We start from the raw sequence: 17,046 nt of genomic DNA on the forward strand, positions 1-17,046 counted from the left end.
TCTTTAATGTTTAACTATAGTCCATCTGGTGTCTATGGACCTTTCTTCTTGGTCAAGAGAGAAAACATTCTGTTGCAGATCAGCATTTTAACCTAACTAATGTCTCTGTGCTGTCTGGTGATTTATACAGTTACAGAGGCTTACAAGGCAAATACTCAAATATTATCTTATAATATGGGATACAGATGTTATAAGTGAGATTAATGCATGCAATTTACAAGCATTCCATAAAATACTAAACCCGTTTGTATAATTCTAATACTTATTTTAACAATACTAATGAGCCAGACTGATTTCAGCTATATATTTGTCAGTATTCAACTGAGGCTTGGGGACCTTGGCCTGAGCTGGCACCTAGTCTGCCAGCATCACACCTGGTACTGCAGGTGCTAGAGCTGAAGAAAGCAATGTGGACTCAGGCTCTTGCGATACCCTGGTACCGGGCATGCTTTAGTATTGTGCGATGTGTAGTTGTGGTTTATTTGAAAACTGTGTTGGAATTATAGACTGTCACTTTGGTCTGTAAGGAGTTTCCTGGTCCTGCTAGTCAGGAAAGTGTGTGATCAGAGTCAGTCAGCAGACAGCCAGTCTAGAGTTGGGCAGGCTGAGTAGTGGCTCTCTGTTTTAGGGAGCAGCCTGCTTTGTCTGTCTCCATTTTGGGGTTTTGTGTATTATCATTTTGAATTCTAAGAAATAAAGTAGTTTTACATTGCAACCTTCCAGCAAGAGTATTTTTTAATCTAACTTCTCTGTGTGTATACCATGAATAACAACAGTGAGACAAACAGCAGAGCCAAGGGGAAAGAGTGGAGTTTGCAGTGCCTACATAACCAGTGCCAACATAACCAGTAGTGGAGCAACAGTCAGAGTTGTTACTGAAAGAGCCATACTGCACTTCGATGGTATAAAGAGTGAAGCTGAAGAGGCAACATGAGATGCTGCTGCTGGAGCCATCACCTTTGCATACCAGTTCAGTGCCCAAGCCTCAGTACCAAGACCTCATCAAATTTCAGCAGTAGCTATACTGAGATGCAAAGTCTCTTTGCCTCTCTAACAGTCCAGGGAAGCCACTCACTTTGTTGAGGAAATCTTAGTTAGGGATACACCTCCCTAATACAAGCTCTGAATTTTCTTTACAGAAAGTTTTTTATCAAACTTTCCTGAGCTTGGGGCTGAAGTCTCAGCTGAAGCGGCTCAAAGGGGGGTAGATTACATGCTGACATTAGCACTTCTGGAGATAGGTATGTTATGTACAGGGGGATCAGACACTCTATGGTCTGAAGACAGTCTCATAGATTTATCCATTTAAAACATTTGGAGATTAGCCTCTTTTAATGTCTTCTTTGAAAAGGACTCACATACAGCACATTTCCCAGAGATGTGATCCCCCCAAACAGAACAGACATCTTATGTTACCAGCATTAATGGGGATAGCACCCTCATGTGAGGGGCTGTTCTAGAATCCAGGGGATCCAGGATTAGGTGTTTCTAAACCCCAGTACCAGGAAAGAAAAAATATAAAAGTTTCAAATGGAAGGAAACCTATCAAAAAATTGTTGTCAATGGGCAAAAAACTAACCTATTGTACTAGGGTAGGTCTATATACATAGGAAAAACAGCCAACCATTAACGAAAAATGGATAGTGAGTGTCTTTATCTCAGAGCCAGCAGCAGTGAGAAGGAACTGAGGGCTCCATCCTTTATGCCCTTGGCTTGTGGCACAAGGACACTGAGCACGCATGCACAGTCACAACAACTGACTCTGCTGGCCAAAAGCCTCTGCTCTTGGGCATATGGGCACATGCATACTATAAGTGGAATATGTATATGGACAGTCACTTGAAGGACAAGCTTTTAATGCCATGCTAAGGGCTGTTTTCCTGTCTGGGGTGCCCTATTCATTGTCAATCTGTTCTCTGACGCAGGGTTGATAGACAATACCTATTGCACCCAGAGTCATAGATTTTATGGTCTGACAGCGACCACCAGATCATCTAGTCTGACCTCCTGTATATCACAGGCCACCAATATCACCCAGCACCCACACACTAAACCCAACAACCAAAATCAGACCAACGTATTACAGCCCACAGGAGACTAGACTATTATATACCACAGGCAGAGAATAGGAGGGACCAATGTGCACCAATGCTCAAGGCCCCTGCAATGGAGGGAAATTATTAAGTGAGATATACCCAGATAATCCTGGCAAGTGACTTGCATCTACATGCTGCAGAAGAAGGCAAAACCAAAAAATAAACAACAACAACAAAAACCAAAGTCACTGATCAGGGAAAAATTCCTTCCTGATCCCACAGATGGTGCTGATCAGTTAGACCCGGCACACGTGAGCAAAAGCCAGGCAGCCAAGCACCTGAGAGAGAGAATGTGCAGTGCCTCCTCAGAGCACTGGCCCACTGCATCCAGTGTCCCATCTCCAGCCTTGGCCATCTCTGATGCTTCAGAGGAAGGAGACCAAAAAGAAACACTCCAGAATACATTTGCGGGGGGAGGAAAGACTCTTTTCCTAATCCCTGCAGGTAGTGGCTGAGTGAAGGCTGAAGCATAAAGTTTTAGGAACTCAAGATATAAACTTGGAAGTGAGTCCCGGGGCTGCTAAGCCTTACCATCACAAGCAACCCTATCATATAATCACACTCATAAATTTGTCCAACTCTCTCAAAAATAATTAAGTTATTTGCCACCAGAACTCCTATTGGGAGGCTGTTCCAGAATCTCATTTGTCTGGTGGTTAGAAACCTTCTAATTTTCAGCCTGAATTTGTTCATGGCCAGTTTATACCCATTTGTTCTTGTGCCAACATTGTCCTTTAGCTCTTCACTTCTCTGGTTTTACCTTCCTGATCCATTTATAGATAGCAGCCTTCTTTTTGATAGCTAACCAAGCCAATCTCTAAGAGTGTCCTCTCATAAGATAGGTCATCCATTCCCCTATCATTCTATTAGCTCTTCTCTGTACCTGTTCCAGTTTGAATTAATCTTTCTCGAACATGAATGACAAGAACTGTACATAGTATTCCAGATGAGGTCTTACCAGTTGACTTGTACAATAGCATTAATATTTGTCTATCTCTACTGGAAATGCTTTACTTGATACATCCTAGAATTGTAATAGGTTTTTTTTGCAGCCACATCAGATTGGTGGCTCATAGTCATCCTGTGATCAATCCACACACCCAGGTCTCTCTCATCTTCTGTCTCTTCCAACTGATGATCCCCCAACTTGTAGCAGAATGTCTTATTATTAGACCCTAATTGCATGACCTTGCACTTTGTACTATTGAATTTCATCCCTTTTCTGTCACTTTAGTCTTCAGGGTGATCCAGATCTTCCTGTATAATATTCCAGTCCTCCTCTGTATTGACAATGCCCCTCAACTTTGTATCACTAGCAAATTTCGTTAGCGCACTCCTATTTTTTGTGCCAATCTCATTAATAAAAATATTGAATAAGATTGATCCCAAAACCAATCCTTGAGGAACTCCACTAATAGCCTTCTTCCAGTCCGATAGTTCACCATTCAGCATAACCAGTTGTCTTCAAATGCTTTACTGAAGTCCAAGTATATTAGATCTACTTCACTTTCCTTATCCAAAAAATCAGTTATTTTCTCAAAGAAAGAAATCAGATTAGTCTGGCATGATCTACCTTTGGGTAAACCCAATTGCATTATATCAACTTTACCATTTGAAGGCCAGAAGAGGGAGTTCAGGAAAGATTATTATTATTACAACAATCTTTTCTGAATCCCCTCTTCTGGTCTTCAAACAACCCCCAGCCTCTCCAAGCTCAATATCAGAAGCAAACTTCCCACAGACCAGGACACACCAACTCAAAGCGGCACCAGACCCTGTCAGAACAACCGATAGAAAACCTGCAGACATACCTCCAATGCTACAATGATCAATAACCCCCACAAAACACTTTTCAAGATCCACGAGTCCTTCACATGCCTATCACAACATGTGATGTACTTCATTCAGTGCACTAAATGTCATCCTCCAACTTGGGTGGAATCTTGCTGAGCACTGTCTGGTTGAGCTGATATCTTCCAAGTGGTATTCAGTGGCTAGTGCTTGGCAATTTCCCCTCTGTAATGAGGGGAGCTGTGCTTGTCCTTTTGTCTCATTCTTTGTGCAAAAGGCGCAGTGCAAAACTCCGGACTATAGTTTCTGGAAGGAACAGTGGGGACCCAGGCCTGGAGGAACAAGAGGAGGAAGCTGAAGACAAGGCCCCACCTCTAGTGGCAATGAACAGGCTTCTGTTCCATAGTGCTTCAGCCTGAGGAGGGAAGGGACCACAGGCATCCTAACTGGGTTTGCCCAGTTCTTTCCTTTCCTTTGTTCACTCCTCCCTACTCTTGGGGGAACATAAAAGTGACACTGGTTCTTTGTCCCCAGTCTCCTTCCTGCCCCTGAGAGAAGCTAGTTGCTCTCATCTTTCCAAGCTTGGTGAGCATCTACTGTAGGCACTGCCCCTCCAGCTACAGTCTGGCAGCTTTCAGGGATCGGTTTGATGGACTCTAAAGGAGCTGACAGAGGAGCTGGAGCAGCTTTTCTTCTCTGGATGCAGTGTTCTGCAAGTCAGGAGCAAGTTGGGAGCCAATTATCTGGGCTGCTGCTGTCTGAGTAGTCCCTGTACTTCCTGGTTCCTGTTCTCTGATGGAGTATGAATACTCCAGTGGATAAGCCTCTGCTGTTAAGGCTGCTCCTGCCTCATTGAGAAGGGTGGGGGAAGGAAGCAGGAGGGAGGGAAGAAACAAGAGCCCTTGTCAGACTGGAGCCATATTTCATGCAAGAGGTGCTTGCACCAGCATGTCCCTTACCATTCCACTGACAATCATTTTTTTTAAAAAGCATAAAAAATTGGGATATATAGTACTCAGACTGGAGAAAAACAAATGAACCACTAATCTTCAAGAAAAGAAAGAAGACTGATCCTGGTCAATACTGTCCCATAATTCTAAGGTCTATTCCCAGTAAAATAATGGAACAAATATTATGAGGAAAAATCAGGAAGCATTTAGAGGATATTGGAACCATAAGCAAAAATCATCATGAAAATACAATGAACAGCTCTTGCCAGAAAACCTAATTAGTTTTTAAGATAGAATTTTTAAATTGGTGGATGAAGGGAAAGTGGTAGATATAATATATTTGGATCTTAATAAACTATTTAATACAATGTCTCACAATCAAATAATTAATATAAGTTGCCTTGGAAAAAGAACACTAACATGGACTAGAAACATATGGAAATATCAAAAAGGAAGGGTTATGCACTAGGGGAGCTGATGTGTTTAGTAGCTACTTTGCTGATCTATGATAGTTCTAGTATCATTTAATATATTTTTAATGGTCTAAAAAGTGCTTAGGATATTAATGAAATTCACAGATGGTATAATCTGGCAGGAGTTACAAACACAAGTGACAATAGAGAATTAATGCAAAGAAACCAAAAGAGATTAGCAATATGAGATCTGATTCACCATAGTGATCATCCAGTTTAATGTCAGTATAACTGATTTTAATTCCAATCCACTGGCATAAAACTGGAGCATGTATTGGTGAATTAAGTCCATGGAGTGAAAAAGAGTGAAGGAGGTGCTAGTAATCAGAGAGTTTGCAATATGATACAGTAACAAGTTAAAAAGACCACTGCATCATTGGGATGCATACACAGAGACATTATGTCATGAGACAAGGAAGCAGATTCATAGATTTTAAGGCCACAAGAGACTATAATTACCATCTATTCTGACCTCCTGCATAACACAGGCCATAAAATTTCACCTAGTGTTCTTACATCAAGCCCATAACTAAGGCTTGGTCTACACTAACCCCCCAATTCGAACTAAGGTACACAACTTCAGCTACGTGAATAACGTAGCTGAAGTCGACGTACCTTAGTTCGAACTTACCGCGGTCCAGACGCGGCAGGCAGGCTCCCCCGTCGACTCCGCGTACTCCTCGCGCCGAGCAGGATTACCGGAGTCGACAGCGAGCACTTCTGGGTTCGATTTATCGCGTCCAGACAAGACGCGATAAATCGAACCCAGAAGTTCGATTGCCTGCCGCCAAACCAGCGCGGTAAGTATAGACAAGCCCTAAGAGACAGCCCCTGCCATGTTTCTGGAATGACTACATGTCTAATACTGTGTTCATTTGTCAACAACTCATTTCCAGAATGATATGGATCAACTGGATTTCCAGAAGAGTGCAACAAAAAGTCTAAGATAATACTACATGTAGTGCAATGAATATAGTAAAAGTAAACAAACAAAAGGCCCTACAAAACAAACACCCAAGACTTTAATTTAGGCTAAATATCACAAAAGACCTTCCAGACAGTGAGATCTGTTAGGCTGTGGAACAGTGTCCCAAATGAAGACGTGGACTATTACATGGCACAGTTAAACCTAGAAGTGACTATACAATAGAAATGTACTATAGGGTGTACAGTCTTGAACTGATTGACAGGGATTTGTACAAATTGGTTGGTCTGGTAGATCTTTTCTATTTTTAACTTTTGTGAATCCATGATATATAGCTCCAAGATAGTGTTCAATAAATTCATTTGTTTGTTGCACTGGAAAATTGATTGTGTTCCCAGAAATCAAGATCACAAATATGTTTGTTCCCTGGCTGAACAGTGTGCTAGTGCTGATGGCACTGAATTAGCTAAGCCACTGCTTGCCCCCTAAAAAAAGTCCTTCCCAAATATATATATTATCACATAAGAACATAAAAACGGCCACACTGGGTCAGACCAATGGCCCAATATCCTGTCTTCCAACAGTGGACAATGCCAGATGCTTCAGAGAGAATGAGCAGAACAGGTAATCACCAAGTGATCCATTCCCTGTTGCCTGTTCCCAGCTTTCGGCAAACAGAGGCTAGGGACACTTTAGAGCATGGTTTTGCATCCCTGCCCATCCTGGATAATAGCCACTGATGGACCTATCCTCCATGAACTTTTCTAGTTCCTTTTTGAAACCTGTTATAATCTTGGCCTTCACAACACCCTCTGGCCAAGAGGTCCACAAGTTGACTATGTGTTGTGTGAAGAAATACTTCCTTTTGTTTGTTTTAAATCTGCAGCATATTAATTTCATTTGGTGACCCCTAGTACTTATGTTATGAGAAGGAGTGACTAACATTTCCTTATTTACTTTCTCTAGACCAGTCATGATTTTATAGACCTCTATCTTATCCCCCCCTTAGTCATCTCTTTTCCAAGCTGAAAAGTCCCAGTCTTATTAATATCTCCTCACATGGAAGTTGTTCCATACCCCTAAACATATTTGTTGCCCCTAGAATCATAGAATCATAGAAGATTAGGGTTGGAAGAGACCTCAGGAGGTCATCTAGTCCAATCCCCTGCTCAAAGCACCCACTAAATCATCCCAGCCAGGGCTTTGTCAAGCTGGGCCTTAAAAACCTCTAAGGATGGAGATTCCACCACCTCCCTAGGTAACCCATTCCAGTGCTTCACCACCCTCCTAGTGAAATAGTGTTTCCTAATATCCAACCTAGACCTCCCCCTCTACAACTTGAGATCATTACTCCTTGTTCAGTCATCTGCCACCACTGAGAACAGACGAGCTCCATCCTCTTTGGAATCCCCCTTCAGGTAGTTGAAGGCTGCTATCAAATCTCCCCTCACTCTTCTCTTCTATAGACTAAATAACCCCAGTTCCCTCAGCCTCTCTTCATAAGTCATGTGCCTCAGCCCCCTAATAATTTTCGTTGCCCTCAGCTGGACTCTCTCCAATTTGTCCACATCCCTTCTGTAGTGGGGGGAACAAAACTGGATGCAGTACTCCAGGTGTGGCCTCACCAGTGCCGAGTAGAGGGGAATAATCACTTCCCTCGAGCTGCTGGCAATGCTCCTACTAATACAGCCCAATATGCCGTTGGCCTTCTTGGCAACAAGGGCACACTGCTGACTCATATCCAGCTTCTCGTCCACTGTTATCCCCAGGTCCTTTTCTGCAGAACTGCTGCTTAGCCAGTCGTCCCCAGCCTGTAGCGGTGCATGGGATTCTTCCTTCCTAAGTGCAGTACTCTGCATTTGTCTTTGTTGAACCTCATCAGATCTCTTTTGGCCCAATCCTCCACTTTATCTAGGTCACTCTGGACCCTATCCCTACCCTTCAGTGTATCTACCTCTCCCCCCAGTTTAGTGTCATCTGCGAACTTGCTGAGGGTGCAATTAATCCCATCATCCAGATCATTAATAAAGATGTTGAACAAAACCAACCCCTGGGGCACACCCGCTTGATACCGGCTGCCAATTAGACATCGAGCCACTGATCACTACCCGTTGAACCCAACAATCTAGCCAGATTTCTATCCACCTTATAGTCCATTCATCCAATCCATACTTTTTTAACTTGCTGGCAAGAATATTGTGGGAGATCGTATCAAAAGCTTTGCTAAAATCTGTAGCCTTTCTGTAACTTTTCCAATTCCAATATATCTTTTTTGAGATGGAGCAACCAGATCTGCATTTTTGACTACTGCTGCACGTAGAGTGGGTGAGAACTATCCACAATGACTCCAAGATCTCTTTCTTGAGTGGTAACAGCTAATTTAGACCCCATCATTTTATACGTATAGCTGCGATTATGTTTTTTATGTGCATTACTTTGCATTTATCAACATTGAATTTCATCTGCCATTTTGTTGTCCAGTCACCCAGTTTTATGAGATCACTTTGTAACTCTTTGCAGTCTACTTTGGACTTAATTATCTTGAGTAGTTTTGTATCATCCGCAAATTTTGCCACCTCACTGTTTGCCCCTTTTTCCAAATTATTTATGAATATGTTGAACAGTACTGGTCCCAGTACAGACCCCTGAGGGACACCTCCATTCTGAAAACTGACCATTTATTCCTACCCTTTGTTTCCTATCTTTTAACCGGTTCCTGGTCATGAGAGGACCTTCCTTTTTATCCCATGACAGCTTACTTTGCTTACGAGCCTTTGGGGACCTTGTCAAGGGCTTTCTGAAAAATCTAAGTACATTATATCCAATGGATTACCCTTGTCCACATGCTTGTTGACTCCCTCAAAGAATTCTAGTAGATTGGTGATGCATGATTTCCCTTTACAAAAACCATGTTGACTCTTCCCCCAACAAATCGTATTCATCTATGTGTTTGATTACTCTGTTCTTTACTATAGTTTCAACCAATTTGCCTCTTTGTCTGTCTTCTACACTGTAAACTCTTTGGCAGAGGACCCCTCTTCATTTTATATCATATACAGCACTGAGCACATTGTTAGCACTTAACATATATTAATAATTCTTTCAAAAAATAGAAGTAAAATCCTTATGTAGCCAAAAGGGCAAAATATCATTCTAGATAAAAATCATCGATACTATTGTAAGATTCTAATGTCTAAGGGTATGTCATCCTGTCTTATGAACCTACCTACTTTCACAAAATGTATCTAAGGGCATTCCACAGAAGAAAACAAAAGGCATGGAGGATGAGGACAATCAAATTTGACAGATTATAGGAATCGATCCTCGATGCCCTCTTCAGGCTGCTTTGCACTGCTTAGGCCAATCCCAAGATCAGCAGAGCAGAAAGGTAATTAAGAGCCACTCTTCTGCCCCCATCCTTGTTTCCTGCAGTAGAAATCCCCAGTTGTTGGAGGACCAGTATATATAACTTTACACTTCCTGCTCCTGGCCCCCCATACATAGGATGTCTGAGCGGGGTTGGCCAGATTATCTTGTGCTCTAGGAATCACAGAGCAATGGAATGTCCCACTGGTGGCCACTTCCACTACTAACAGCCCTGGGGAGTGTTGTAAATTGCACTAGGGGCCAAATTGGCCCTGGCCATCCTTGGGATTGGGGGAGTGGAAAAGTTGCTTCTGCTCTCCCAACTCTTGGGTTTTGCACTACGTGCATCTCAACCATACCTAAGGATCTGACTCATAGTGTAAGAGCTTGCAACTTTGATTTGTGTGAGTAGTTCTTATGCAAATAATTCAATTGAACTCAACTGATTTAAATACATTCAGAGAAAATGTAGCAATGAAAAGTTCCAGTTGAGTTGCATTTTCTGAAATAAATTATGCAACAGCTAGTTAGAGTGGCAGGGCCCAGAACTTCTCAGGATTCAGCCATAAAATTTTTTAATATTCATACAGGGGGAATGTAGAATAGTTTCAAGACTCTTTTAAGAACTACCGTGTATCATTCAAAGAGACAGCCATTGATCTCACTAAGGTGAAATTTCTACCTCCTTCAGGGTTCAACCACTAGTTGTTTTTCGTTTGTTTGTTTGTTTTACTAGGACAAACTTTGAAACTTGTTAGATACTGTTTTCCAAAACAATATGGTATTTTAATCAGACCTTGGCCAGTACTCAGATAAACAAAACAGAAATCTAAGCCTGACATCACTATGCATTTAACAAAACAATCCTTATCACTAACCTTAAAAAAAAAAGCCCTCTCACCTCTATTCCCCATCCATACTTAAATATGACCAGCAGACTATAAACAGAACAGTTCAAAAAGAGGGATGGGAAGGGGAAGCACTTTCCACAACACAAAGAAATTACCTATGATGTACAAGTCAGCAGTAAGTCACCATATATTTACTCATTCTACAGAATGTGAATTAGTGTAAATCACTGTATCTCCACCAATTATTTATTCCGATGAGTATGAAATTTTGGAGCAATTCATTATCTCTCTCCAGAGATTACTTACTCTAAAAAGCTGGTGATGTAGTCCCGGCTACAGGCTGACCAGGAGAAGGGGTTGGTGTTTGCTGTAATGTGAGCTGCCATAAGTTTTGCTGCTTCATGACCTTTGGTCCCACAAGAATTTCCAATTCCATCATGGTTCATACCAAAACTGTCCAAAACAGAAGAAAAATGTGTCCCATTACATTCCTATGGTACCAGAAAAAAATAAAGTTTGGAACTGGAAGGCCATGCTCAGTTAGTGTAGGGGACTGAAACAAGATATGTATGATTAATTCAGATTAAACTCTGTACACTCAGAATACTATGCAATTTTGCTGTTTCATACAAAGATATCAAAGCATTTTACTACATTGCGTAAGTCTCACAATAGGCCTGTGAGATAAACAAAAGGGACTCATACTTCAGTCCTTATTTGGGAGTTTGGCCCAACTAAGAACTACAGGTCAATACCTGCTCTTGCACTCAGATCAGTAAACACAGACACAGAGAGGCTGGGTGATATTGCCAAGATCACACAGTGAGTCAATGACAATCCAGAATAGAACTTAGGCAGCCTAACTACTAAATAACCTCTGCTCCCTATATTGATCCATTTATACAGTGGCCTTGATCCTCTGCTGTTCTAAGTCTGCTTTGTGGTGGTCCTCAAATGCAAAACAGTCTTAAACTCAGCAGAAACAGCCTCCTCAGAATTCCACCCGTGAAGGAGAATCCTTGGGTGGTGCAGGGTCAGCAAAATGATTCATACATCACCCCCTTCTTAACATCCAACATAGTTCACATGGTCACAGAAAAAGGGGTATACTCAAGGATCCTTGGATGTTGGAACAGCTCGTTGGAGCTGTATGTGGCCAGCATAATGTAGAACAGCTAAATCATCACCAAACTAAAACTAAAAGCTAAATCCATAAGAACTCTGCTTTAACAGACTATTTAAGAGCAAATGTTTAACTTTATACATAAAATTAACCTTTAAAATTAAATAACTATTGCATTTTACATCTAACACGTTAGTGAAATATTCAGTTTGTCAGCACTGTGACTGATATGACATAAATTAATCATAATAATTAAAGATAACATACAAAAAGGCGCTCTATTTAAGTAATTGTGTAGTTTTTAAAAAAGCATCTCCCCTGTTTGTCTTTGAGTGAGCTGGAGTCAGTTTGGGGTATGGCAAATTTTCTTAAATATTCATCTATCACGAAGGAATTTCTCTCTTCCATGCAAATATCGTTCAAGATCATGGGCTTGTTATATTCAGTTCTGGATCAAGTGACAAAAGATCATGATATCTCACGAGCCATTTGAAATAGCAGATTTCATTACTCATGGGAAGAGACAGAATGATGGTTAGGGAAAGCGAAATATTCATAACTCTAAAATACAACCTTCCCATCCCTACTGTGAGAAAATATTCAAAGCAAAATCAGAACATGTTAAACAAGTTATCTCTCAAACATGGTGCATTTATTCTGGCTTAATTCTTAGTGGTAGCACTTTTTACATTTTTAGGCAAAAACAACATTCTGAAAGAGGAAAATGCACTTTTATTTTCACTCTTTTTTTAAAATGTAATGCTAATCACAATCACTTCTCTCAGCTCTGCTCCTGAGTTATACAATCAATTAAGTATTGTGAAAATTCTGTAAATTAATTCATCACAGTGTACATAAATGTAATTTATGCATGCAGTCTGAAGATTTTCTGTAATACTGTAAATTATGGTTACTCACCTGTATCTGGAATTCTTTGAGGCGTACTCTGTATAGTCACACCCATGGGATACAGCGACTGGGCAGCTCTGATGGTAGAAACTTTTGATAATATTGCCTGCTGGCGCACTCTTGTACACCCCCCTGCTCTTTCCCTCAGTGTTCCTGAATGTTCTGAGAGCAAGGTTATAAAAGGGGTATAGCACTCTGACCACCTTAGTTTCTTCTACCACTTCCCAAAATTCTGATACTGTAATTAGGACTTAGGAAAAGGTGAAGGTACATGGGGAGCGTGAATATGCTCCACATTACATCTCTACACAGTTTTGCTAAGTGGAATGCATCTAAGCTATACCACTGATGTTGCCTTGGCCTTCGTGGAATGGGACCTAATTCCTTCAGGAATAGGAACAGATGCCAATAAGCAGCCATCCTCTATACACAGTCTAGCCCATTTTGATGTTTGAGAAGCAATTGCTTGACCTCTTTTGTTATTACCATAAGATATGAGTAAATCTGGAGATTTTCTGAATTGTTCCGTCCTATTAAGATAATACACTAAAGCCCCCTTAGCATCTAAACTCTGTAACGTATTTTCATCTGCATGTGCATGGGGTCTTAGAAACACTGGCAGGTTAATTGTCTGATTAATGTGAAATTCAGTCACTACTTTAGGTAGGAACTCGGGATGGCGATGTAGCATAACCTTATCTTTACGGAATACAGTAAATGGCAGGTCAGCCATGAGGGTTTCACAGGGCATTCACTCTTCTTGCTGATGTTGTAGCTACGATGAAAGCTGTTTTAACTAAAAGATGAAATGAAGAACATTCTCCCATTGGCTAAAAGGGAGGCTTCATGAACTGCATAAGGACTATGTTAAGGTCTCATGTCAGTGGAGGGCCCTTGAATGGTGGATAGATATTAATTAGCCCTTTCATAAATCTTTCAACTGTCTCATGTGTGGATATAGATTTATTTTTGATAAGTGAGTGATACACTGATATAGCTGCTTATCAAACCTTAATTAATGCTTAATTAATCATTTTCTAGAGCTAAGAAAAACCTGCTGTACCCCTGTGAACCACATTTTAATAATCCTGATAGAATCCTATATCTCAAGTCATCAGGTGTAGGAAATATGAGTCTGTATGATAAACTTTTCCATTCTGCTGAGTCAACAGATCAGGAGTGAGAGGGAGAGATTGGAAAACTCCTTTGGATAGCTGAAGGTGGTCCGGGAGCCACAGTTGCCTCGGCCTTGCCAGAGCAACTATGATTACTTTGGCTCTGTCCTGTTTTATCTTCCTTATTACCCTCTGATTGAGAGGAAATGGAGGGAAGAAATATAGAAGACCTCATACACAATTTATCCCGAATGTGTCAGATGGTATGATGCTATACGATTGAAATATGACCATGTATATCATTAATGTTGCCAATGTAAAAAGTATGTCATGTAAGGTATCAATGGAAAAGTTACGATTTGCTAAATAAGAGTATCCTGTTTATATGCATGTATCATCTTTGTATCTGAAGTTATGAATATTGGCTATATATCTATATTTCAGATCGGTTTATTCCTGGGGTAACACCGACAAGCTAGTTTACATCCAGTCTAGCCAGCCCATTGTGAATGAACTATTCAAGTTTGGTGGTCCATTAAGGATACATCACTCTAACAATGGGCCATAGAAGAAACTCATTCTGCCCAGATATCAATTCCTGCGAATGCCTCAGCCTCCAAGGGGCCAATGGCTACCCCCGTGAGTCATCCGGCCTTGTAAGGACATGTGATATGCTCATGTGACCCTGGACTCCATCTTGTGCCAGTAACTTTTCACAAACTGGACTGTGAGCTTTGTTTGAAACAAAAAATTTACAGGCACATGGCTCGGTATAAAATACCCCTGGGACGATTCCGTTTTGCCTCTTTAGTGCTCTGATTCTCTGGACTGTGGATTTACAACTAAAAGGAACATACTGAACTATGGACTGATAATCTCCCAATCTTTTGGAAGTTACTAGAGAAACTTCGCAAGCCAGCAGTCTATAACATCACTGCTACCAAACCTGATATAAGAACATTGCAATTATTGTATGTATATGATCTGTTAACCATTTTAACTCTCTTCTTTTCTTTTATTAATCTTTAGTTTTTAATTACTAAAGGATTGGCGGCAAACTGATTATTGGGTAAAATCTGAATTATATATTGACCTGGCTATGTGGCTGATCTCTTGAGATTAGAAGGACCCTATATGTAATGAAACTGGTTTTCAATAACTACTCATCATAGAGTCCAGTGTCTGGGAGCTGAGATAAGGGCTGGAATGTCTAAGGAAAGTGCATTTTTGACTTCTTGTTAACCAGTATGGTGAGGCAGAAGTTTACTTTTGTTACTGGCTTGGTATAATCTAATGATAGAATAACTACCAGTTTGGGGTGAGTCTGCCCTATTTTTCAGCAGTTTGTCCTGAATCTGGTATTCTCAGCTGTGACCGACTGGGGCATGGTGACAGATGGATTGACTGTCTCTTCCTGCTCTTCAGCAACATCTGGGACACCTTTGTGTTTTCCTTTGTCACAAAATGTCTACCTCTGGACAACCTCATGCACTGATGTTCTCTTGTATCACTGACAGCTTGAAAGACCATTCATGGAGTTCTGTTGTATCCCTGCTCAGACGGTTTGCAAGGCTGTTTTCTTTCACTACTAGGTGTAAAAATTCAGGTAGGTCTTGTATTTAATTTACCATTCCCACAGAGACATTGCTTCCTTACACAGCTACGTGTAATGAACTCTTCCTCCTTGTTTATATAATACATTGACATTGTATTGTCCATAAAGACCTAAATTATCTTATGATGATGATGATGATGATAGGCAGAAATGATTTCAGAGCCCAATGTATTGCTTTTATCTGTAGCAGCCTGATGTGCAATTTCTTTTCCTGGAAAATCCATTGGCCACAAACTGACAATTTGTCTAAATGTCCTCCCCAACTTAGGTTGGAAACATCTGATGTGATTGTTGCTGATAAAGCTGGAGCATTGAAAGCCACTCCTTTCATTTTTTGAAGGTTTTGAGGTTATGAGGCCCATTAATCTGAGAAAAAATATGATTCTTTGACATGTGAACTATGCAATAAGGCTATGACTGGCTGAATCCTTATAATGGCAGAAAGTGCCTGACTTTCTGAGAGACCAAATTACCCCTGTGAAGGGGATCTTTTGAGTGGGTAGTATGATTGACTTCTCCCAATTTATCTTTCGTCCCAGCTTCTTGAAAAGGGAATGTGTGTAGGATATGACTTCTGATAGATTTTGTTCTGACAATGTTTTGATTAGCCAGTGATCTAGCATCTACATATATGTGAATCCCTTGGCTTTGTAAATGCACTAATACTGCCAAGAGGCATGTAAAAACTCTGGGGCAGGAGAAAAGCCAAAGGGAAAGACTTTGAATTGAAAATGATCTTTCCCTACTAGGAAACAGAGATATTTGCAATCTGATTGCAATATATGCTTTTCAGGTTAAGAGCTCAAACCAATCTTGTGTTGAGAGGAAATGTTTTATATACATGCCAAATTCAACATGAAATCAGAACTTACTGATGAAGGAATTGAATTCTCTCAGGTCTAATGTAGGTCAAAGACCTCCATCCTTTTTTGGGATTAGGAAGTACCTTGAACAGCAACCCTTTCCTCCGAATTCCTTCAGCTCCACTTCTATTACCCCTGCCGCCACAAGACAGGGAACCTCCCATTTTAACAGGCCCTCGTGAGAATAGGGATGGGGTGAAGGTTGGGAGGAGATGGGGAGTCAGATTGGATGGGGTATCTGGTGTGAATTATTTCTAATATCTATCTACCCATAGTTATAGCACTAGGAAGATGAAGATGCATATTGTTGTCACTGATACCTGAACACAGCTACCTAGTCCTTCTCCTAGGTTGCTGATATACTCACAAAGATCTGGGTGCAGATCTAGTGACTGTCACTTCTTCAAGAACCTCATTTTACTGCTAAATACAGCATCCCCTTTAAAGGGAAACTCCTCCACTTTAGTGTTTCTCTCTGAAGGTAGTCCATATGATCTACTACAAGATGGATTCCTGAGAGAGATGGCTTCTAGGAGAAACATCCAAGGAATCAAACGTTACTCTTAGACTGTGTTTTGCAACAATCTTTAGACATGAGGGCATTGGCTAATTTTCTTGGAACCTCTGAGATGGATTTTGCAAATACCACCATCTTTTCCCAAAGACAGTATTGGTTGCATGCAATTACAGTCTGGTAATCTTTGGTTTCAGAGTAGCAGCCGTGTTAGTCTGTATCCGCAACAGGAGTACTTGTGGCACCTTAGAGACTAACAAATTTATTAGAGCATAAGCTTTCGTGGGCTACCACTACAGTCTGGTAATCTGACATTCTTACACCCAATGTTTCAGGTTAAAATACTTTTTTTCCCTAAAATGTCCATTTTCTTGCTTTCTTTATCAGAAGGTGTAGACTACATCAAGCCACCCTAAGACCTGTGGGATGCAGCTTCAGCCAAATGCAAGTTCAGA

At 40.9% G+C, this 17,046-nt stretch overlaps 1 protein-coding gene across 2 annotated transcripts in view; it reads right to left on the reverse strand.

Annotated features, from left to right (window-relative positions):
- ADAMTS6 (ADAM metallopeptidase with thrombospondin type 1 motif 6) overlaps positions 1–17,046 on the reverse strand; it is a 299,292-nt gene that overhangs the window by 135,350 nt on the left and 146,896 nt on the right. For both annotated transcript variants that reach the window (XM_065406967.1, XM_065406966.1), the window contains exon 9: positions 10,759–10,905. In XM_065406967.1, the coding sequence (XP_065263039.1) occupies positions 10,759–10,905 (147 nt within the window). The remainder of the gene's footprint in view (positions 1–10,758; positions 10,906–17,046) is intronic.

Source organism: Emys orbicularis, chromosome 6 (genome assembly GCF_028017835.1).
Source record: "Emys orbicularis isolate rEmyOrb1 chromosome 6, rEmyOrb1.hap1, whole genome shotgun sequence".
NCBI lineage: Eukaryota > Metazoa > Chordata > Testudines > Emydidae > Emys > Emys orbicularis.